The following is a 21,081-nucleotide window of genomic DNA, read 5'->3' on the forward strand; positions in this document are numbered from 1 at the left end:
TATATGTATTGGAAATGTGTAGTTATTATGTAATTTTTTTTGGGGAGTTGGAATGATTATTATGTAAGACTTAGACTCATTTATTTTAAGAATAAATGATATTTAAACACTCTTTGATTTATTTATAAAAATACACTATCTGACACATCAGTATTGACTATGATTGTTATTTTAGAATAGTTATTGTTTGAAAATTGTTATGCATACTATGAAAAAGAGTAATTTTTTATTTGTAAAATATCAACATTTGTTGATTTGTATTTGTGGTCCATCAAGACGAAAGCAATTGTTTCTTAAGAATGAATCGGGAATACGTTGATATTAATTAACTCATCATCTTTTATCCTTTAAAAGTGTGGCAAATTGCACTGAAATTCCCAAAAATTAAAGGAAGAATGATATTCTAGATTTGAAAGGCCATATTGGAATCTAAATAAAACAAAGACTTTAATCTAATGCTAATATTTTTGGTTATCGTAGTTCATCACACAAACCTAAATATAATGATTGGTCAGAATAATAAATTTATAGATTGTTGGGTCGGTTATGTACAAATCATTAATGAATAGCGTTCAAAATTATTGAACGGGAGCGTGCTTATCATTTTAGAAGAGTGATACAATTTTCGCTGATTTATATATATGTTTTATTACTTTTTCTATTTCGACTTCCTATGAGAAAACATCAAAAAAATTGAGAGATAAATAATAATTTTACGGATTGCAAAAATAAACGGTTAAAGTTATATCTCAAGATACGGTAGAATCTTTTTTTCCATGCTGTATCTGTGATTATTTGCAGTTTTTGGTTGACGAGTTTGCTTCTCATGTAGCTAGCCACTTTAAGAAGACTCCGATATCGGTTCCCCCATAGACCTTCCTGTGTGGAGATACTGTTGGAAGATAAATCTTTATTATTTTTAAACGAATTTTTTCGACCGAAATACCATTTTTACATACTTTTATGTAGTAAATTGAAATAAGATCACAAAATCTCACGCAAGAATAATTTCAAAAACTTTAAAAACCTTCATACAAGCCAATTATCGGGCATAGCTAATTTTAGTTATTGTACGAAACCTCGTAAGTGCATGTTCCCCTGGTCAGTGGTTCCTCGTCCAAGGTACTATGAATAACTTATAAAAGCTACAACTTGCATAGATCATATACATTTATAAAGGAAAAAAGGATTTTTTTACAAGATTGCTTTTGATATTTAACCTACCACATATTTTGTTAATATTGCAGGAAAGGTTGCGTGATTGCAAAATTATTCGCATTATTTTAATTTATATAATACATTTTTATTCTAGTTTTTCGTGTTCCTCGTCTTTATTTTGGTTGCTGAGTTTGGAGCTTGCATTTTGGTCTACTTTAAGGAAGCTCCGTACCAAGGGGTAATAGAAAATAGCGTCAAAGCGACAGTGATGAAAAAATATCACCAGAACTCTACTGCAACGACTCAAACCTTTGATTTGATTCAACAAGGGGTAAGCTCAAATATTCTCTTTTATTAATTATTATTGTGATCATGGTAACAAAAATATACGGATATAAATATGATTACAATGTACGGAGAGATTTAGCTCTTTCTACTTTCTTCCCTGTTTCTTCACCACCTCCATAATTTCCCATAAAAATGATATCATGGGTTTGGTCGTCTATAATGGCGAACATGAATCCGTGATTCATGTTAAAAATCCTTTTTCTTCTCTTGGAGTAATTCCTAAACAAAATATGGAAAAAGATTTAATTGCAATTATTATTTTGGAGAAATTAGATTTTTAATTTAAATAGTTTCAGGAAATCGAATAAAAATACCTCTAATATCTTTTCCCTCAGTCATTGTACCTGAAAACACTAGCTTTCATTTTCGAGGCTCCAACTGCTCTTGAACCCTTTTCGTCCACTTCGATCTCAACTTTCTGGCTTAAATCAGTAACGTATAGATTATCTCCATTTGATGGACTTAGTATTCCTTTTAAATCCGCAAGACTGGACGAAAAAATCTGATTCACACCTAACTTTTCCAGTATGGTCTTCATATCGAATGTAGAATTACATTTAAACTTTGGAAGATGAACCTCCACGAACACAGCCTTGGATTCATTTAATGTCTCAAATATTTCATTTAATATGAGTAAAGAGAGCTCTTTCATGAGATCAGGGAGACCAAATATTCGATCAGGCAAAACAAACACCATGGATAAATTTCCTTGCTTAAATCCCATTTTTAATGCCTAAATAAATAAATTGATCAGCTCATTGTGATGGTAGTTAAATTAGAGAGTACTACAGATATGATTTAATGCACTTTTATTATTAGAATATTTTTCGAATCATCTGGTCCCACGTAGACCCTCCAGTATTTTTTAAGCTTCAGTCAAGCTTTAATTTATTTCGATAAGAACATAATTTTTTACTCAATGAGACTAAAATTTAAGTTGATTGTTACGTATAAAGTATATGTCCTGTATTTTAAATTTTACCAGTAATATATTTTTTTAAATGTATTAATCAAATCTTAATTAATTTTGTGAAACATCTAATGATACGAACCGTATTCAAAAACTAAACAATAAATCCATATGTATAGTTAAAAATTATTATTTATAAAACTATATTATAATGGATAATTTACGAGACTATTCTAAATTAGCAAAATTGTCATAATGCTTGAAGTTGTTAAGTTATTTTTTTACTGATTCATTATTTTTGTTTTTAGTTTTTCTTAAATGTAACTGGCTAAATCAACATTTTCGAATAAATTAACTGCAAACAAGTATTAAAATAATGATACAATTTAAGATATCATTTGCATGATATTAATGCCTTTAAATTTTATATCTTAAGAAAAAAATGAATCATGTCGTTACAGATAGTGAAAAAGGTGCAAAAAAATAAGAAAAATGATTAGGAGACTACATCTGTAGGTAAACAAAACAAGTTAGTTCTCCATCTCTCTAGAATGATTAAAATCATTATATTTAAAAAGAAAAAACTCGGAATATTTTAACCGACAACGTAACCTCTTGCACCATTTCATTTATAAACAAGAATATTGAGTACTATCGAAATTATATTTATGTATGTATTAAAGGATTAAATTTACCTTGGCCTCAATCTGTGGAAGTTCAACATATTTGAAATTTGATTTTTGAAGCATCATTTGAACTGGAGTACAACCAGAAGGTCGAAAAAAGGGTTTTTCCTGCGTTTTCCTCTCTTTAAACTGAGTTAACCAATTTCCTTTCATGAGAACCACATTAATTACTATCAAAATAGCAGATTGAATATCCTTGGGTGTCAGAAAGGATTTAATTTTTCCTTGTGTGTCCTTCTTGATTTCCTCGTTGACACTTTTTACGATCTAGACAAATAAGTATAAAATAAAATTGAAGGCAATGTAAATTTATGTTGGCCGAACCTTTTTATCATTGGATTCATCAAAAACATTCGGAGTAAGATCATAAAGTGACTTTATTTTTTTCAAATATTTCCGATTTATGACATGAGATGTATCCTTTTTGAGGAGCATGTAGTTATTTGAGTAAAAAGAGCCCGTTGTGGCCTGAATAAGAGCCTTATTTTTCTTTGATAATGAAATGTAAAACAGATCTTCCTCCGAGTCCTTCAAACCCAATACGTTTCTCAACTCCTTAGATGTATCCCCTTGGGATCCCATTTGCACAAGACTCAATGCCATACTGAAAACATGAATAAATGAAAGATTGATTAACATAACCCATATATTGAACCTGATTAAAAACACATCTTTCATTGTCGACTCGATATGATAAAGTGATAATATAATTTTACATGAAGTAGAATTCAAAGCCATGACCTTATTTAACTTGTCATGTGTGCAATTTCCCTTCCTTCAAATGACAAAAAGAATTGTAGGAACTAATTGATCGATATCATCATCCCTTCCTATCCTATTTTAATAATATAAATTCTCAGCTTTAACAGGCAAAAAAATGAGATGTAAAAAATAATATAAATCCACTTTTAATGAGAGTGATGCATCAAAATTGTGAAATGTACTGTAGTGTATGATGTTATTAAAGATGCGGAAATGAGGATTTAAGAACCTTGAGAAAGCAGGGATGCAAAGAATTTTTACTGTCATTAGTTATTATATTTGAACCAATACCCGCTAAGAGCAACGCGTAAGGTGCTTAAAAAGTGGAAAGTGTTGCTAATTTGAAATATTATAATTAGGTCTAATTATAAATGAGACATATTTGATCTGATTCATCCACGAAGGATAATAAAAACATTTCTCACGAGCACATATTTATTTTGTGTATACCTTAAACTTTAAAATAAAATAATAATAAAAGACCCATAATCGCAAGGTGAGTATATATAAGGTGTGTCGATGATATATTTCTTTGCTTTTGTTTTACAATTCTACTGTCTATTTTGATTACGTCACAATTGAGGAGGAAATTCAAATTTATATAACTAATTGTATCAATACATCATATAATAGTATTTTATTTTCTTATCTTAATTTTATTAGCGTAAATTTTTACCCTCCGACGATGATGGTACTAAAATTAATTTATTATTATAGATTAAAAGTTCTTTTGAATAAAACAAATAGTTCAAAACATAGATTTTCAAATAAATATAGTATAGCGAAGAAATAAATAACATATTAAGAATAAGTGGAAATATTGTACTAAATATGAAATGCTCATTTGAAAAACATAAAGTAACAATAAGATCTAAGTTTGTCTTATATCTTGAAAATAATAAAAATAGAGTTCAGTGTAATTATTTTGCTATTAATAATAATAGAGAAATCAAGTTTTCTAAAGCATTCATATTATTATATAACATGGAAGGGTTAGAAATACACACCAATAATAGTTATTTAACTAATAATAGGAATGATTTTGAAGTCTCTACTCGCCCAATAAGAATCTCAATAAAAAAATATTAATTGCAAGTCCAAAACAAAACCAAAAGAATCAAATAATCGTAATAAATTCTGATACATTTTAAATATTGTTTCAATCCAATAACTTATAATTAGCTCGCATAACACACTCTTAGTAATTTATTTATTTTTAGAGTAATATTTCAATATGCTAAAAAACAATTTAGCTACTTAAAAAAGGATGCCTGAGACAATAAGTTTGAAAATTGCTGCGACATTCAAATATTCCATTAAAATCTACAGAAATTAAGAAGTCACTTATATTTTCTAACACATAATCACTTAATAGTTTCCCATAACAATTCATAAGCAATAGCAGAATAGTATATGCCTTACAGACAAAACTATCAAGAAAAGAGAGGCACATTATCTTGAAAGTCTAGAACTTGTTTTCCAATCACGAAAGGTACTCACAAGTAACAAAGAAATCACTTATCAAGGGTTAGGCTTAAAGTGTACACTGTGCAGGTTATGTAATTATCCATATGACTATACCTACATTTCTGCATTATATGCATCAAGGGCAATTATCAATGTTCTTCACAGGATCCTTTAGTCGATTATTCTGTCGTTTTATGGAACTTCATAGTTCTTATATGTAGAATGATACAATTATTTCGTAAAAGATCTGGAAGAATTTATATATTCTTGAGTATAAAGGCAAGGATTCACTTTCATCATAAAAGAAACAGAAAAAGAAGCCCAAAATCAGTTTCAATTGAGCCATTGCTTCCCCACTATGGAATTATAATTCCATAGTGGGGAAGCAATTGTAACAAGAGCTCATTCGAATCCAATCAATCAACTTTTTAGCACTGAGTAGGCGAAAAAAGGCTCTGAGCTTTAAAGCATCCTTTATAAGGCATCATTTGAGAAATATGTTTATCATTTATTTTAGTTTACTAATAGGGGCTTTGAAATTGCCTCTTATGAAGTATTCCGAAGGCGAGGGGGGTAATGAGTGTCACGGAGCCGATCCATGAACTGAGGAAGGATACCGGAGGAAATCACATCTTATTAACATTGTATTTACCATGCACCATTACAGTATAATTATAGGATATACGTAATAGGCATAATGGAGAGGAACTTCCATGTCATCAAATCAATTAACTACAGAAACACAGAATTTCTATAAACTTACATATTAATAGAAATATAAAGTACAAACTCTAATTATTGTCTCATCCTAAGAGGAAATTTATTCGAGCAATTGTGATGGATAAAGTCGAGATCCCTCTCCCCCTAATCAAATAATGTATTCCTCGTTTTGCTGAGTTATTTCCTTATTATTAAACAGGTGCCATAATTGAATTTCAACAATCCATTGTCACTGTTTCCAATTTCGAGATAGGAAGAGAAGGTATGACGTGCGGGAAAACTTATACAATGTACTTCTTTTTTTTCTTTTTTTGAGGGGGGGGGGGCTTGCTCAGATTAAAAAAAAAAAAAAATTGAATGTAACGGATATATTTTTTCACAATACCGCCCCACCCTGTAGACGTCCCTGCTTGAGTACATAGTTTGTACATGGGCCCATCAATATCCGGACGTTGATGCAGAAATACTAAATTGTAGTAATTATCCATTACTAATGAACATTAATGATAAAAGTAAACTAAATACTAATAAACAATACTAAACAGAAGATGGCGTCACTATCCTAGATTATGTACTAGAGTAATACACGTATCTAAGTTCATGTGACAGACACGATAAATTATTTTGCTATTATTATTAATGTGGACATAAATAGTGTATATCTTATTCATATAAACATTGAATAATTATACGAATGAGATATCCGAGATGCCATATGATATTATCTATGATGAAAGGACTTACAAAAAAAATTAATTTGCACGACGAACTTTTTAACCCACACTAGACCTCGACTTTAAAAAAAATATGGGTTCAATTTTTGTAGTTTTGGCACACTAAGCAAAGTATCAACGCTCATACAAATAGCTTTAATGTAAAGCTAGTTGTTTTAAATCAGAAGGAGTCAACCGACAAATACAGTTTCTATTTACCCAATAAAGCTAGTTGTAGATTCAATCATTTGAATGAGCTTTATTTTATGAATGCCAAATCTGACAGATAATATATTTTAGAAAAACAAAACTTTTTGCTTTAATTTTACAAATAACAATTTTGATTTATTTTTTCTTCAACAGTATGACATTAAAAAATTTTTCCACAAAAGACATACTTTTATTGTTCATAACTATAAAAGTATTACGTAAGTGGGGGGGGGGGCAAAGAGTCCCTTGACACCTATGGCTCAGGCACCACTGCTACACAGGGATTTTGGGTCTTTCTGTCTTGCTTCTTTTTAGATAAAGAAAGGTTGCGAAATACAGTAAAGTTAACTATGTGTATGAAAAACCAAAACTCCTTCATTTATTTTCATATTTGTAATTCGGAAGACTTGCATTTATACTGATCATTATCTAACATTTATGGGTTGAATGACGTATATGTTCCTATTTATCAACAGAAGCGTCCACAGAGGACTGTTTGGAGAGGATGTAGACCCTTCAGCCAAAATTAAATTACTAGAAAATTTAATATATAAAATTGTTTATAAAAAAATTTAATATTTGAATTTACTTTTTCAAATTTTCTTCGAAAAAATTTAAAATTTGAATTTTGTTTTCCAAAAATTTTAAATTTAACATATATATTTTTTGTGAATAGCTGCGAGCTTTCTTAATTATTTTTCCAAAAAGGTTTATATTTTGAAATATATTTTATGAAATTTTAGTCTAAAAATTATATATCTAGAAATTTTTATCCAAAAAATTATATATTTGAAATTTTTTCCGATTTTTTTTTTTTTTTGCGAACACAATAAAGTTTTTAAAAATTTTTTTCCAAAAAAATTATTATTTTTTGATTTTTTTTTCGAAGGCCCCCCCCCCCAAAAAAAAAAGTATAAAAATAATTCTGCGAGCGCTGCTGATCTGGAGGGGATAGGCAAGTGATTATTTAGTAAAAAAGGGTGATGGAGATGCCTGAGAGTACAAAAGATATATGCTTGTAATAATGACGATGAGTAAATGACGTCGTCTCTTCCCTACTCCAATTAAAAGGGAATTACAAACAATTAATTATACTATTGACTATTATGGTATAAAATATACGTATAATTAATCATAAACAAATTTATAGCCAATGTATTGTATGTAAACCATATAGTTTTTACTCCATTAAAAAAATCGTGGTAAAAAGAAGAAGTATTTAATACATCATTAGATCATATTAACATGAAACACTATGGTTGACAAGCTGAAAAAGAAAGAGTGTTGAGTTTTTGTGGTTGATAATGATGAGTGAGTGTTTATTGCCAATGAGGGCAAGCTGAAGGGAGGAAGGAAGATATATTCGTTAGGGAGGTTTATTTTTTTCAACTTTTTTGGAATTCAATACATTTCAAATTCGAACTTCTCGTTCAAAGTTTGAAGGAGACAAAATTTATTTATTTTATGAAGAGAGATTAAAATACGGCATTAATCATTATTTTATATTTATTATTTACGCTATAGATTATTCTAAACTATGAGAAATATAAATATACTGTTTTTTCTTAAATCTACTTTATAGAGCAAAAAGGAAGGAGAGATCAAAATTTTATTTTGATCTCTCCTTTCTGAAAATGTAAAAAAAAAAAAAAAATGATACGCCCTAAACGCAGATCATCGAATTTTCCTAACTTTTTTTTGTTCTTTAGGAAACTTAAAAAAAAAAACTCTTTAAATATTTTTTTATAAAGGGTACGCAAGCTATAAATGCCACCACTTTGCCGCTCTCTCTTGGGCAAACGCGGTTACTTAGGTAGCTGATTTTTTTTTGTTTGATAGCTTGTTCAAACCTGCACCAGTTGGAAAAAATGAAATCAATATACGAATTTGTTGTACCAAATATTTGTAAAAGGCCCTCACTGAAATCCACTCTGGGATTGACAATATACCAATTGCTCGAACTCTGGGACTCAGTGAGACGTTCGTTCGCAAGGTTAGGAGGGAATTCGATACCTCTCAAGGTGATTTTGAGGACACATCAATTAGTGGGTGAGGTCAAAGGTCCAAGTCTTATCTCTTCATCTTGCCGGAATTTTAGCCTCAAAAACGCCAGATTTGAATACGATGGTTTTTTTTTGTGTTGGGCAGGATCGAATGACAAACCAACCTTACAACCTGCAACACCAAAGACTAACTTATCCGTCGGATAAAGAAGGAATTCCAGGATTTGCCAAGGGACTAAGTGGCAAAGGCCTGTTCGCACTTTTAACCTCGTATAAAGACTGTAATTGAGGCTAGAGGTGATTTTATCAAATAAAATAAATCAGAATCTACCAAGTGTTCAGAATCTGTTTTTTTTTGGGGTTTTTTTCTGACCACTGGTTGAGATTAAATTTAGCTGAGAAAAGACATTTTCCCGGCACAGATTCCTTGCGCACCCTGTAGGTTAAAAAAATGTCTATCAAAATTATTTTATGCAAAATCATTAAAAACATCTTTTTATTTAATATTTAATTTAATGTTAACACTTATAAGTAAAGAATTCAGAATGTTTAAATGAATTTCTGGATCCATTTTAGTGGATAAATTAGAAGACACAAATATTCATAATGAAAAAATAAAGTTTTCAAGTTTCTTACTGTTGAGTTCATATTTGAGTTATGACAATTTGACTCTCAGCCACGATGTATAAACGTATATTTACTAAGTAAAGAGTTTTTTTCTCTTCAAAATTTGATTGAAATCTGCGACATAAAGATAACTTCGTAGGTCAATGTCATTTGGCATAGGTAATTTTCATACCATATGACTAGTTTTTTTGCAGTAACCATAATCAAAGTTCGAAAAAATTTGAAAAACAAACCGTCCTAATGTTCATGCAGGACAAGGAAGGAAGGAGCAAGACGGGGCGGCGTGACGTTGTTGTTGTTTCCCTAAGTAGTGGTGATGATGGTTTCATGCTTGGGGGGGGGGCATGTTATTCCGCCGGATTGAATTGAAATTACAGCCCATGACAATGACATATTCACGTTTTTGCAATAAATTCTGCAAAAGAGGGAGAACACCAGGAAATATGGCTACTAGAAGGACAACCTTTAACTTGAACTTAGGGGCCCCTCCTTAGTGTATACATGAACGTAATTAATCTGGGGCGTCCGCAAGATTATATTTTTGGGAGGGGACTTGGTTTTTGGATTTTTTTGAGAAAAAAAAAAAGAAATTGGATAAAAATTTGAAATGTTAAATTTTTAGGAAAAAAATTTGAAAATCTATAGCTATTTACAGAAAATTAATTTTTTGGAAAAATTTTGAATATTTTTTACTTTTCAAAAAAATCAATTTAAATTTCCAATATTTGAATTTTTTTCTCAAAAAAATCAAATATTAAATTTTCTATTAAAAACAAAAAATCCTTAAGTGGGATGGGCTACAGAACCTCCTGCCTACCTCCTTTGGACATTCTTGTTAATAAGCAATCGGCGTTGGCAAATTATTAATTGGCGATGGAGATTATTATATAAAGTGGGACTAATCTTCAATTTTGACCAAAATTAATAAATAATTCAATACGAATTAAGACATTTTTAAAACCCTTTAGAAACAAACAGAATACGTTCCTTTAAATGTTTTTTTGACAAGTGGCAATTCTCATGTCTTTAACTTTATTGCATCTCACAACCTTTCCTCCAAAAGAAGTACATGGTTAGGCAAGTCTTCCCAATTATGGAATAATTATTATTCAATATTCAGCTGTTGCAGGGGGAACTTTTTAATATACAACTCGAGAGTTGAGAGGGAATTTGTCGTTAATTAAAAGTTACAAATAATAGTGTTATATTGACTACATGTCATCCAAGAAGTCTAATAATTGATGTTAATACTTAAAAATAGAGAAATTCAGACTGTTGATCAATTTTATAGGAAAAGTTGAAAAATAACAATGGTATTCATAATAAAAGAATAGAGTTTCCGAGCTTCATACTCTTAAATTCATATTTGAGTTACGACAATTTGACTCTCAGCCAGGATATATAAACTTGAAAATCTTACAGTATTACCAAAGGTAATAAAAATGATATATATTGTATAAATTCTTCCAGCAGCAACTGAAATGAAATCATGCGATAACAACACCCTCAAATAAAATATCGTTACTACATATTATCCATAAGAATTCGTCAAAGCAACTAAACAAGAACTAATTCGAACTTTACCTATCAACGTTTAGAAGACTGCCCAGGGGAGAATAAGCAGAAAAATGAATAGTTGATAGTAAATACATTGTATTTTACGCCTTATTCTAGAATGACAGTTTTTAAAGAAACGACATTTTTTTGATTTGTTTATCATTCCTTGCTTTTTAAAATAGCAAGTTAATTTGACTCAAATAATTACCAATATATCAATAATTATCATACTTACACGATGCTAAAGGGTGAAAAGATGAAATTTGTTCCCTGGATTTGTTTGTAGAGCTTAAGAGCCAGATTGTTCACGTAGTTATCGCTACCTAACGGCTTCTTCTTGATCTTCTCTTCTTTTTCTTCTTCCTGATCCTCCTCTATCATTAAAATACATTAGTAATAACTAATAATATAATGTATGTGAGCCAAATGTCAAGCCAATTTACATACATTAACCACTGTCCGCATGACTTAATAATAAAAAATAAAAGCAAAAACAATAATTTTGCATTAGGAGGGATTTGATTCATTCTTGCTTGAAATACGAAAAACATTCTCGTTGACATTTTATTTGTATACTGTAGCACCTACATAACTTGGAATGAATTTATAATTTGACAAAAAATTGGAGCCATCTGTTGTTAAATGCAGTGGCGTCAAACCCCGCCCCAAAGTTTCTGATGCCCCCCCAAAAAAACACACTATTTATACAAGTAATTATATTAAGGTAATAATTTTTTGGCCCTTGACTCCCCTCTCCCCAAAAATGAAAGGTAGTATTGCCCCAAGTTATGTGCTATCATATTTTGGCGACATAATTCTATTTTTTGACAAATCTATTAAGAAGAGTTTAAACAAAATATTAGAAATTTACAAACAATTATTTTGTCCCAATATTACAAATTAAATATAAGAAATTTACTGAAATCAATTATGATCTTATGTACAACCAAAATCATTGCACGAAAGACCTAAATAAGTCAAAATTATTTTTTTGCATCACACCACTGAGCTAATGTCTAATTATTAGGTTCATCAGCTTTTATTTATTGTAAGGTAAAATCAGGGTAGGTTTTACCAAAAGCAGAGCCTATGGCAAAGGAATAATGTGTGGCGCTTTTTGGACTGTGACTACGATTTTTCTTTGCTTAATAATTTTTATCGATAATTATCTAAAAAAAAAATTGACTGACTTTTTTGTGTATTTAAGATAATAATATTGATATTTTTGATATAATGTTTTGCAAAAATTGTGGATTAAGTTTTTTAATATTTGACAGCATTTTTTCATTTTTTTGACAAAATATTAAAACACCATAGCATTACTAGTTAGAAATAAGAAACGTGTCAAGATCAATGTGATGTCGATTTATCGTTGATTTTGACTTATGAAAATCTTAATGTATGTTACATATATATGAAATCCATTGAGGCACAAAAATTACAATAAACTCACCCTCCAAAGATCCAATTTCTATCAGATCCTCCTTTTCATCACCAATCACTTTGTTCAAGACTGCGTCATAGTCTTCCTCCCCTAAAATAATGATGAAATTGATTACATTTATTTCTATCTATCAACCTCAATTATACAAAAGCTATAAAAAAATGGCAAAACGAAGACTAGGATATCAATATTTGTCCAAATAAAGTTGGGTACGCGGAAACTTTTTATCCGCCAGGGGGCGTCGAGTATTATTGAATATTAATCAATAAACAGGGGTGCAACTTTTGTTATTAAATAATCGGGGTTAAGGAAAAAAAAAAATAGTTGATAGTGTGTACTTTAATCTGTTCTATTAGTATGGCTTACTATCTATTGTCAATCAAAAGTAGCTGATCAAATGAAACAGAGAAACCTAATTGCATTGCAATACTCCCTCACTTCAAAAAAATCGCTACCCTATTTACGACTACGCAATCTCCATGATCCTATCATTCTAACCGAATCAGTATGGTAGATTCTTCAAAAGAAAGAAAAAGTTGCATACGTCATGAGAGAGAATGACGGAATATGAAAAAGTGATGTTCTTTGTGATATTGTAAAGAACGACATCTTGCGTGGGGAAAAAGCTTTTTACATAGATAGCCATGAATTTACTTAAGCTAACAGGTGCGTTTCGCCACTTGATTTATAGCTTTGAGTAATATAATCAAATAAGTAAGTAGGTAATACCATTTAGTAGTAGTTAGGAGGAGAAAATAAGTAAGTTCCCTATCCCCCCCCCCATTTTACATAACCACAAAATTAACCTTTTGGCTTACTGGGGAGGATACTATATATAATACTATATAGGTAGTAACTAGCTACCCTCTCCCCTTTTAAATAATAAGTAACAACTTCCTTCTTAGAGCAACATTAAATAACATTCTTTTCTGCTTGTGAAGAAGTTGACGACAACGATGAGGTGTTCATGACAAAAAATAAAAATTAAAAAAAAATTCAATTTTTTTAAGTAAAGCTTTCAAGACTTCCAAATGTTGGTTTTTTAAAATACAAGTCATTGTCACGTGACTCTGAATATACCTACATACATACATATAAAAAGTACTACAATCAACAAGATATATGTCTATGTACATTGTACATATATTATATAAATTGATCTCAATTTTTTTTCTTAAAAAACAACAACAATAATAAATGTTTAACTGCGTTTGTTGTGAGGATTACTGTAAGGATGACTTCCTGTTTTTCTAGAGGGACTACAAGATATATTTATAAACATATATAATATAATCTTCTTGTTAGTCCTAAGTTGCCTCAGAATATGATCTACATACTTACATATACAATATATAGGTGGTATATATGTAATGTACAAGTTGCGACCAAAAAGTGAGATGAATATTAAAAAAATAAAGGTTGTAAAGTACTTGGGATGAGTATAATTTAATAATTGTATATCCCATGGATAATTGATACATTAATGGTTTAATTTTGACTATTTTAATACAAATTACAAAAGTATAACTATTATGTGGCACATTATAAATTTCAAATGCCCTCAATTATATTACTCATAAATATATAATAACCATGTAATTTGAATAGATCAAAATAATGTGATGATGTCAATTAATAGTTGGTACTAAGATTGAGCAATGTTGTAATTAACTATTGCATTTTAAGACGAAGAAATTTTTTATACATGTTGGAACTTGTACACAACATCTATTATATGTTGTGAGTTAATATAAAAACAATTTAGAACAAATACCAAGAAAAGTAGAAATGAACAATATATTTTTTTAAATACATATAGTCCAATAGTTTATAAATATACTGCGGGTCAATTATGGGCGTTGAATTCAAATTCCAAGGATGAGATACCCTCAAGAATTGTTTGAAATCTTCATTTGATAAATGTGACTTAATTTGACCCCGATCATATGGTTCATATCAACCAAAATCTATCAATTCGTGACGATGAATTTTTACTACTTTATGTAGTCCAATTTCAAAGGATTTATCATAATAATTTGTTGAAAGAAATAGCTGATAATTATTCTTCGAAGAATAAAAATGTAATTGAGACTTGAGCAAATTCATTCTAGCTTGATCTTAAGTAGACGGGCCACATATATGTACCTAGTAAATACATTCCTGATAAAATATGCTCCTAGTTTGTTTTTTACTTTACAATACATAAATGTAGAGCTGTGTTTCCTAGATGGAGCTCCTCGGAGTAGTGTGATCTGTGGTGCATCGTCAAGGGCTCTGCACCGAGATTACATATATAAAAAAATTGGTTGACAAAAGTTTATATTATGCTGAAAGTATATTAATAAATGCTATAGGGCTTTGCAGTCATGAAAATGTTTAAAAAATTAGTATTTCCCGCTATTTTTCTCCTTCTTTCAAATATGGCGGATATTTCTCTTAGTTGTATGTGCACAATATATATGAACTGATTACCCTTTTTTTCAATGAATTTTGGAAGAAATTCCACAGTCCTTTCATCACAGTATCCTTGGTTGTTATTTTCGTACATGAAGCCTCCGAGAGTAAGGAGAACAAGGTGTGTAAATAAGACTCTATTATAAAAAACCAGAGTCATCGGAACTCGACAACTAGATACAACTATTATGTATTTACATTACATTACATTTATTTCGTGCCGTTACGGTTAATTGAAATTTGAAACCCGTTTATATTAGTAGTAGTAATATCATGATAAAATATATATTCTTATTATGTATTTCTCTGTCTGTCAGGGAATCCTTTTCAACCTCCCCTGTGTACATAGGTAGATAGAAACAAACTGTAACATAATATATATTGTAGGCAACTTATTAATATTTCGTTTCTTTCTTTCTTTCAAATTAGTTGGAATGCTGTGGTGCAGAGGGACCATCGGACTGGTCCATTTCCATCTTTAATGGTTACATAGAAAACAATGCACCCGAAATTGGGATACCACGCAGTCTTGGAGATCCAAGGGATAAGCTTGGTCGGAACTTTAATCTACCACAATCATGTTGCGTGGATATCAAGTCCAACGATTGTCTGACAGCCATTACTGGCGCAGACTACAAAGCTCTTCGTGCGGAGGATGTTTTTACAGAGGTATACACTTTTTAAGGATAGATAATTATTTGTGTATAGGTTGAAACTAAAGATAGGACGGATCTTTATTTTCTCAGATCTGGGTCGGTTCAGATCTTTATACGTGAACATCAGGGCAAATTTCGGGTACCCGAACTTTCGGATCCAGAAACCAAAATTAGAGGGATTTTTGTCTAAAATTTTATGAACATTTTACCTGAAGTTCGGACCTTAATAAAGTAAGATCCAGATTACGGTAAAATTTTTACTGATTCCGAAAAAATGAATAACTCAATTTCATAACTATTAGAAAATAAATCATTAGTTATTATTATAATAAAATTGGACACGTTTTTATCTGTACTGTATCTCAAAATCTGTTGGTAGTTAGTCAATTCTTTCAGTTATAAAATTATTATTCAATAATATTTGATAATTGTTCATTACTTAATAAGAACTAATTCTGATCCAACCAATCAATATTTAGAACACTGATTAGAAGTAAAGAAAAAGGAACATCGACAGCTGACAACCGAATACAGTGTAAAAATCTTTAAATTGGTGAGGTAATCCAGTCTTCTTTTCTCATAATGAATGTTGTGAACGTTGATTGGTTGAATTAGAATTAGCTACTATTCATTTGTTACCGACAATGTAATTATTCTTTTATAGTTGGGAAACATTCGCTAATGACCAAGCATTTTTCTGTTTCTTTTCGAAAGAAAAGGTTGAGTGATACAATAAAGGTAACGAAGTGCGCAATGCAACTCCTTATGCAGATGTCACTGCAAACAATAATCAAGATAAATATATATACTACGCTCAATATAGATAACACATCTTTTTTAAACTATGATTGAGCATTACTAAACGCATTTTAAGATCCAAAAAGTCCCTCAGATCTTTTCGGGTAATACAAGTTTACTTAGGCTGTAGCCGGGTACTTCTGATCACAACTTGTCCTATCTCTAATTGTAACTTGTGTAAATAGATGGTATGTACAAGTTGCAACCAAGAAAAAGAGATGCTTAATTTTAAAGGAACAATTTGAACTCCTACTTGTGATGAAGATAACGTAATAACTATATGGACGATAACATATAGTATAATTATTCAATTTTCTGATGACAATTACTAATTGATAAGTACATATTCTGTGTCACATTATAAAATTCAAATATCCACAGTTATATTTCTCGATGTATTTAATAGTAAATGCGTAATTCTAAAAGAACAAAATGAAAGGATAATATCAATTAATAGTTTGTAATTTAAATGATTGATGCATTAATTAAATATGGCGTTATAAGCAGGGTTGGATTTACCTTGATCACATTTATAAACCTTTTCTTTCCTTTTTTTATAAAAATGGGCATTGAATATGGATTTTTTTAAGAAAATAAATTTTGGTTCCTTTTAATAAGAAACTTAAATGTTGGCCATTTTTTTGTTCTTCGTTCAGATGCTCTTTATTTTATAAATTTAAAAGGGAAATGACCGCTATTTCTTGCAATGAAGGGTGGAGCATGATACAATTATTCACTTTCTCTTCTAGAACAGGCCCAGGTTAACTTTTAAGACGTATCAACTCCAACTTTTATACATATTTTGAAATTGTAAATAAATATAATTTTATAATTCAATTATAGGCATATTTAGTCAATTACATGAGTCATTTTTTTTTTGTTATAATATGTATCAAAATTGTAACTTCTAAAATTGGCTTATACAAGTCACAAGTTGCACACTCCATATACTTATATACGGGTGATCAACGGTGCTCTTTTTATTCTGGTCCGAAGCGTCCGGGGACTTCTTTATAAATTTATGAAATCTTCAGTTTTTGTGGAACTTATGTTATATAAGTCAAACTAAATAATAAATTTTTTTAATTAAATCCAATGTCCTCTTTTTTGAAATCAAAATATAGTCACCGTACTTAATTTAACATTTTCATCCTTATTATTCCAGGGATGCTCAAACAAAATGGTATCTTTTGTGGAAGAGCACGTCATTTACCTTTTGGCCATGGTTGCAGGAGTTCTCGTCATTCAGGTTGTGGGAATGATTTTCAGTCTTTGCCTATGTTGTGCGTTGAAGCGAATAGAGGATTTTAAAGCCTAGAAGCTTTATATTTTAGCAAACATTCATACATAGATCCAAAAATATATATAACTGTATATGTATTCTTTGAGCCCCACGGTGCTTCATCTCCTTATTTGGGGAGTAATTAATAGACATAGCAACCATACCACATACCATTTCAAGACTGATTTCAACCCTGCATAATTATATATTTGGATACACACATCTCTTCCTGCTAAATCTACAATGTTGAAGAGCAAACTAAATTTTTTCATTGAATGTATTATATTGTATGGTGTAATTTATGTATGTAGATGAGATGATGGACAATTCTCATCATCAATATTCCTGTATTATTTCTACCTTTCATAGGGCGCGGGCTCCATTTCCCCCTTCTCTGTTTTGACCAACTTAAGGCTATTTTTCCTTCAGTAGAATAGTTATTAAAATATTTATGAAAATATAATTCAAACCTTCGTGTAATGAATGTTTCAAGGAATTAAAATAACTTTTTGTATTAATTTTTATTCTGGTTATATAAAAAAAATGAACAATGAAAAAAGTTATTCATTTCCCCAGTGTACATTCACTAAGACAAAATTGTATTGTTCTCAACTGTCGATTTTTTAAATCTTATATCCCTTTAATTGGTCAGATGGAGTTTCACTGAATAAGTATAATTAATATCATACATTTACTTCATCTCACCTATAAGTTGTTTTTGAAGTCCAAACATGCACTCTGGAGAAAATTATTCTCTAAAACTCAATGTACGTTCTATTCAATTCTCATCCCTTTCTAGAGAATAAAATATACAGCATTTATATGGACTTCAAAGACAATTGCTAGGTTTGATAGAGTAAATGTAATACTATAATGTTTACTTATACTTAATCAGTCCAACTCCGTAAAAAAACAACTTGTGGATTTTGTTGCTTCATTTCCCCATATCAGCGATCAGCGTTCTGAACGTTGTTGACTGGTTGAACCTTAATTAAATCGTGTTAAGGTGGAATAATATTTATAATCAACTATGTACTACCTAATTTTATACCTATTTCTTTTTTTAAGAGTAAAAGTCGCGAAATAAATTAAGATAAGGACTTTTTATAAGGTATTCTACTAATAGTAATTTTTGAATAAAATAACCTTAAGTTGGTCAAAAAAAGGAAGAGAGGAAAAAAATAGAATTTTGGGTATTACCTTATATAACATTTAAATATTCTATTTACCATTAAAAAGGTTACATGAATTTAACAATTCTCTCTTTAAAGAAATACTTCTTTGGAGAATTCTATTTACACTTGAATAAAGGGATATTGAGAATCATATTTTTTTAATACTGGAGCAATCCTTATACAAATAATAATTAATGATCTACATATTACTACCTACCTACATTCTTTCTTCATTCTAATCTAATTTTTATAAAAGAAAACATTAGGATCAAATCCTGTAGAATTTCTAGTCAAACTAAGAGTTTTGGCAAATGGAAGATGCATTTAATAATGAAGTTTATATGTATGTAATTTGCCAAATTAATATAATGTTTTGTTTTGTCGTTTTTTCTTATTTTTTATTTGGAACCTTTTTGCTTATTTGTGTTCATGAATACCTGTTGATGTTTATGGTTTATTAAAAGCAATAATGTTTATAATTTTTATCTACCTACATGTAGGTAGGCTGTAGTCTCCCACCTAAATTAAGAAAACTTTCCATTTGACTAGCAAATTAAATATTTGAATTTGTTTTCCAAAAAATGTAATAATTATTTTTTTTTAAATAATTTTATATGAACAGCTATGGATTTTTGAAATTGTTTTCCGAAAAATTTAATATTTGAATTTTTTCCCAAAATTTCTTTTTATTAGAAATTTAATTTAACTCTTGCTAGTAATTGTATATTATAAATTTTTTTTTTTTATATTGAAATTTTTTTCCCAAAAATAATATTTGAAATATTTTTTCCCAAAAATAATATTTTAAATTTTTTTCTAAAAAATTTAATATTAGAAATTTAATTTTAGATATTTTTTTCCAAGAAATATAATTTCTGTAATTTAGTTTTTGTTTTTTTTTGTATTATTTTTTCAAATTATTTTACAAAAAATTTAACTTTTGGATTTTCTTTTTTAAACAATTTCCCCAACACATCCCTTAAAAAAATATAATCCTGCGGACACCCCTGTCATTATACAAATTATATTTTGTGAAAAGAAATACATCTACTATATGTTAATCATAAATTTGACGCTTTACCAAAGCCAAAATGAATCGGTTTATTTTATTTTTTGTCATAATATTATACTCCTCAAAAACTACATAAATTATATAATTACATATATCAATACCACAAAATTATATTACATTATGTATTACGTCAAGTGAAAATAAATATTAAATATAATACATTTACAACAGTTTGTCCTTCGATGATGGTTTAATGGATAAGTTATTTCGAAGTATAGTTGGATGTTGTATTGGATTGAAAAAGTTTCAAATTTTTAATTGAATGTCAAATGAAGTCCAGCTCATGTTTGGGCAATATACCCATATTCCGGTTCGGTCAAGTTCAAGTTTTTGAGAATTACGACATAATGTGATTTCACCCTTTTTAATATATATTACTCTTACTTTAATAAAGATAGGAGTGGGGCAGGTTAACGCAGGTTGTATTTTCAATGAGTCTGGTCAAGGGCGTACACAGACTTGGTTTTTAATTTTTTTTTCAAAAAATATTTCAAAAAGCTATAGCTATTCAGAAACAATTTAAAAAAAAAAAATACATATAATAAATTTTTTGGAAGAAAATTTAAAAAAATCCATATCTGTTCCCAAAATTCAACATTTTTACAAAAAAAAAAAATCAAAATTAAATTTTTTGGAGGAAAAATTTTGAAAATTAAATTTCAAATATTAAATTTTATTCGATTTTTTTTATTACAAATCCATAGATATTCACAAAATATTAAAGTTTTGAAGAAAAAAATCAAAATTCTTTGCTATATGATAATTTTTTTTTTTTTTTTGTATAAAAATTGTATAAAAGAGGGGGGGGCGGAGGACTACAGCCCCTCCAGCCAACTCCCTGCGAGCACCCATACTTTTGATTTGGCAACGATCCTCATAAGCAAATAATAATGATCTGAGAAGTAGTATTTTGTTTCAAAAGCAAATTCACAAACGAAATTCAAAATGAGAGAAGTTCATATAAGTGGTTGTTTATTATAATTCAAAAGTGCTAATTGTTCATGAACGATAAACAAATTCAAAAAAGAGCATGACAAAA

The 21,081-nt window shown here is 29.5% G+C and overlaps 2 protein-coding genes across 6 annotated transcripts in view; one reads left to right on the plus strand and one right to left on the minus strand.

Moving 5' to 3' along the window:
* LOC121119514 (CD9 antigen) overlaps positions 1–20,212 on the plus strand; it is a 64,321-nt gene extending 44,109 nt beyond the window's left edge. For all 3 annotated transcript variants that reach the window (XM_071889599.1, XM_040714197.2, XM_040714196.2), the window contains exons 3-5: positions 1,313–1,489; positions 15,489–15,728; positions 17,679–20,212. In XM_071889599.1, the coding sequence (XP_071745700.1) occupies positions 1,313–1,489; positions 15,489–15,728; positions 17,679–17,831 (570 nt within the window). In that variant the 3' untranslated portion in view covers positions 17,832–20,212. The remainder of the gene's footprint in view (positions 1–1,312; positions 1,490–15,488; positions 15,729–17,678) is intronic.
* Positions 623–15,215, minus strand: LOC121119512 (serpin B10-like). Of its 3 annotated transcripts, XM_040714188.2 has the most exons (8): positions 15,078–15,215; positions 12,615–12,695; positions 11,397–11,535; positions 3,427–3,706; positions 3,112–3,369; positions 1,851–2,239; positions 1,567–1,725; positions 623–892 (listed from the first exon to the last, which is right to left on the minus strand). In XM_040714188.2, exons 1-8 carry the CDS (start codon positions 15,151–15,153, stop codon positions 685–687), a joined length of 1,590 nt encoding a protein of 529 aa, XP_040570122.2. In that variant the 5' UTR covers positions 15,154–15,215; the 3' UTR covers positions 623–684. The 3 variants fall into 3 exon arrangements, with proteins under 3 accessions (XP_040570122.2, XP_040570123.2, XP_040570125.2); XM_040714189.2 differs by lacking the exon at positions 623–892 and having other exon boundaries at positions 1,491–1,725; XM_040714191.2 differs by lacking the exon at positions 623–892 and having other exon boundaries at positions 1,491–1,725; positions 1,821–2,239.
* Positions 20,213–21,081: the final 869 nt, after the last annotated feature.

This window comes from Lepeophtheirus salmonis, chromosome 6 (assembly GCF_016086655.4).
Source record: "Lepeophtheirus salmonis chromosome 6, UVic_Lsal_1.4, whole genome shotgun sequence".
NCBI lineage: Eukaryota > Metazoa > Arthropoda > Copepoda > Siphonostomatoida > Caligidae > Lepeophtheirus > Lepeophtheirus salmonis.

Coding starts and splice junctions, on each gene's coding strand:
- LOC121119512 (XM_040714188.2), bottom strand. CDS start 15,153: ATGTACGAAAATAACAACCAAGGATACTGTGATGAAAGGACTGTGGAA. Junction 3,707..11,396: donor TTTTCACCCTTTAGCATCGT/GTAAGTATGATA, acceptor TCATGTTTTCAG/TATGGCATTGAGTCTTGTGC. Junction 1,726..1,850: donor ATGAAAGCTAGTGTTTTCAG/GTACAATGACTG, acceptor TATTTTGTTTAG/GAATTACTCCAAGAGAAGAA.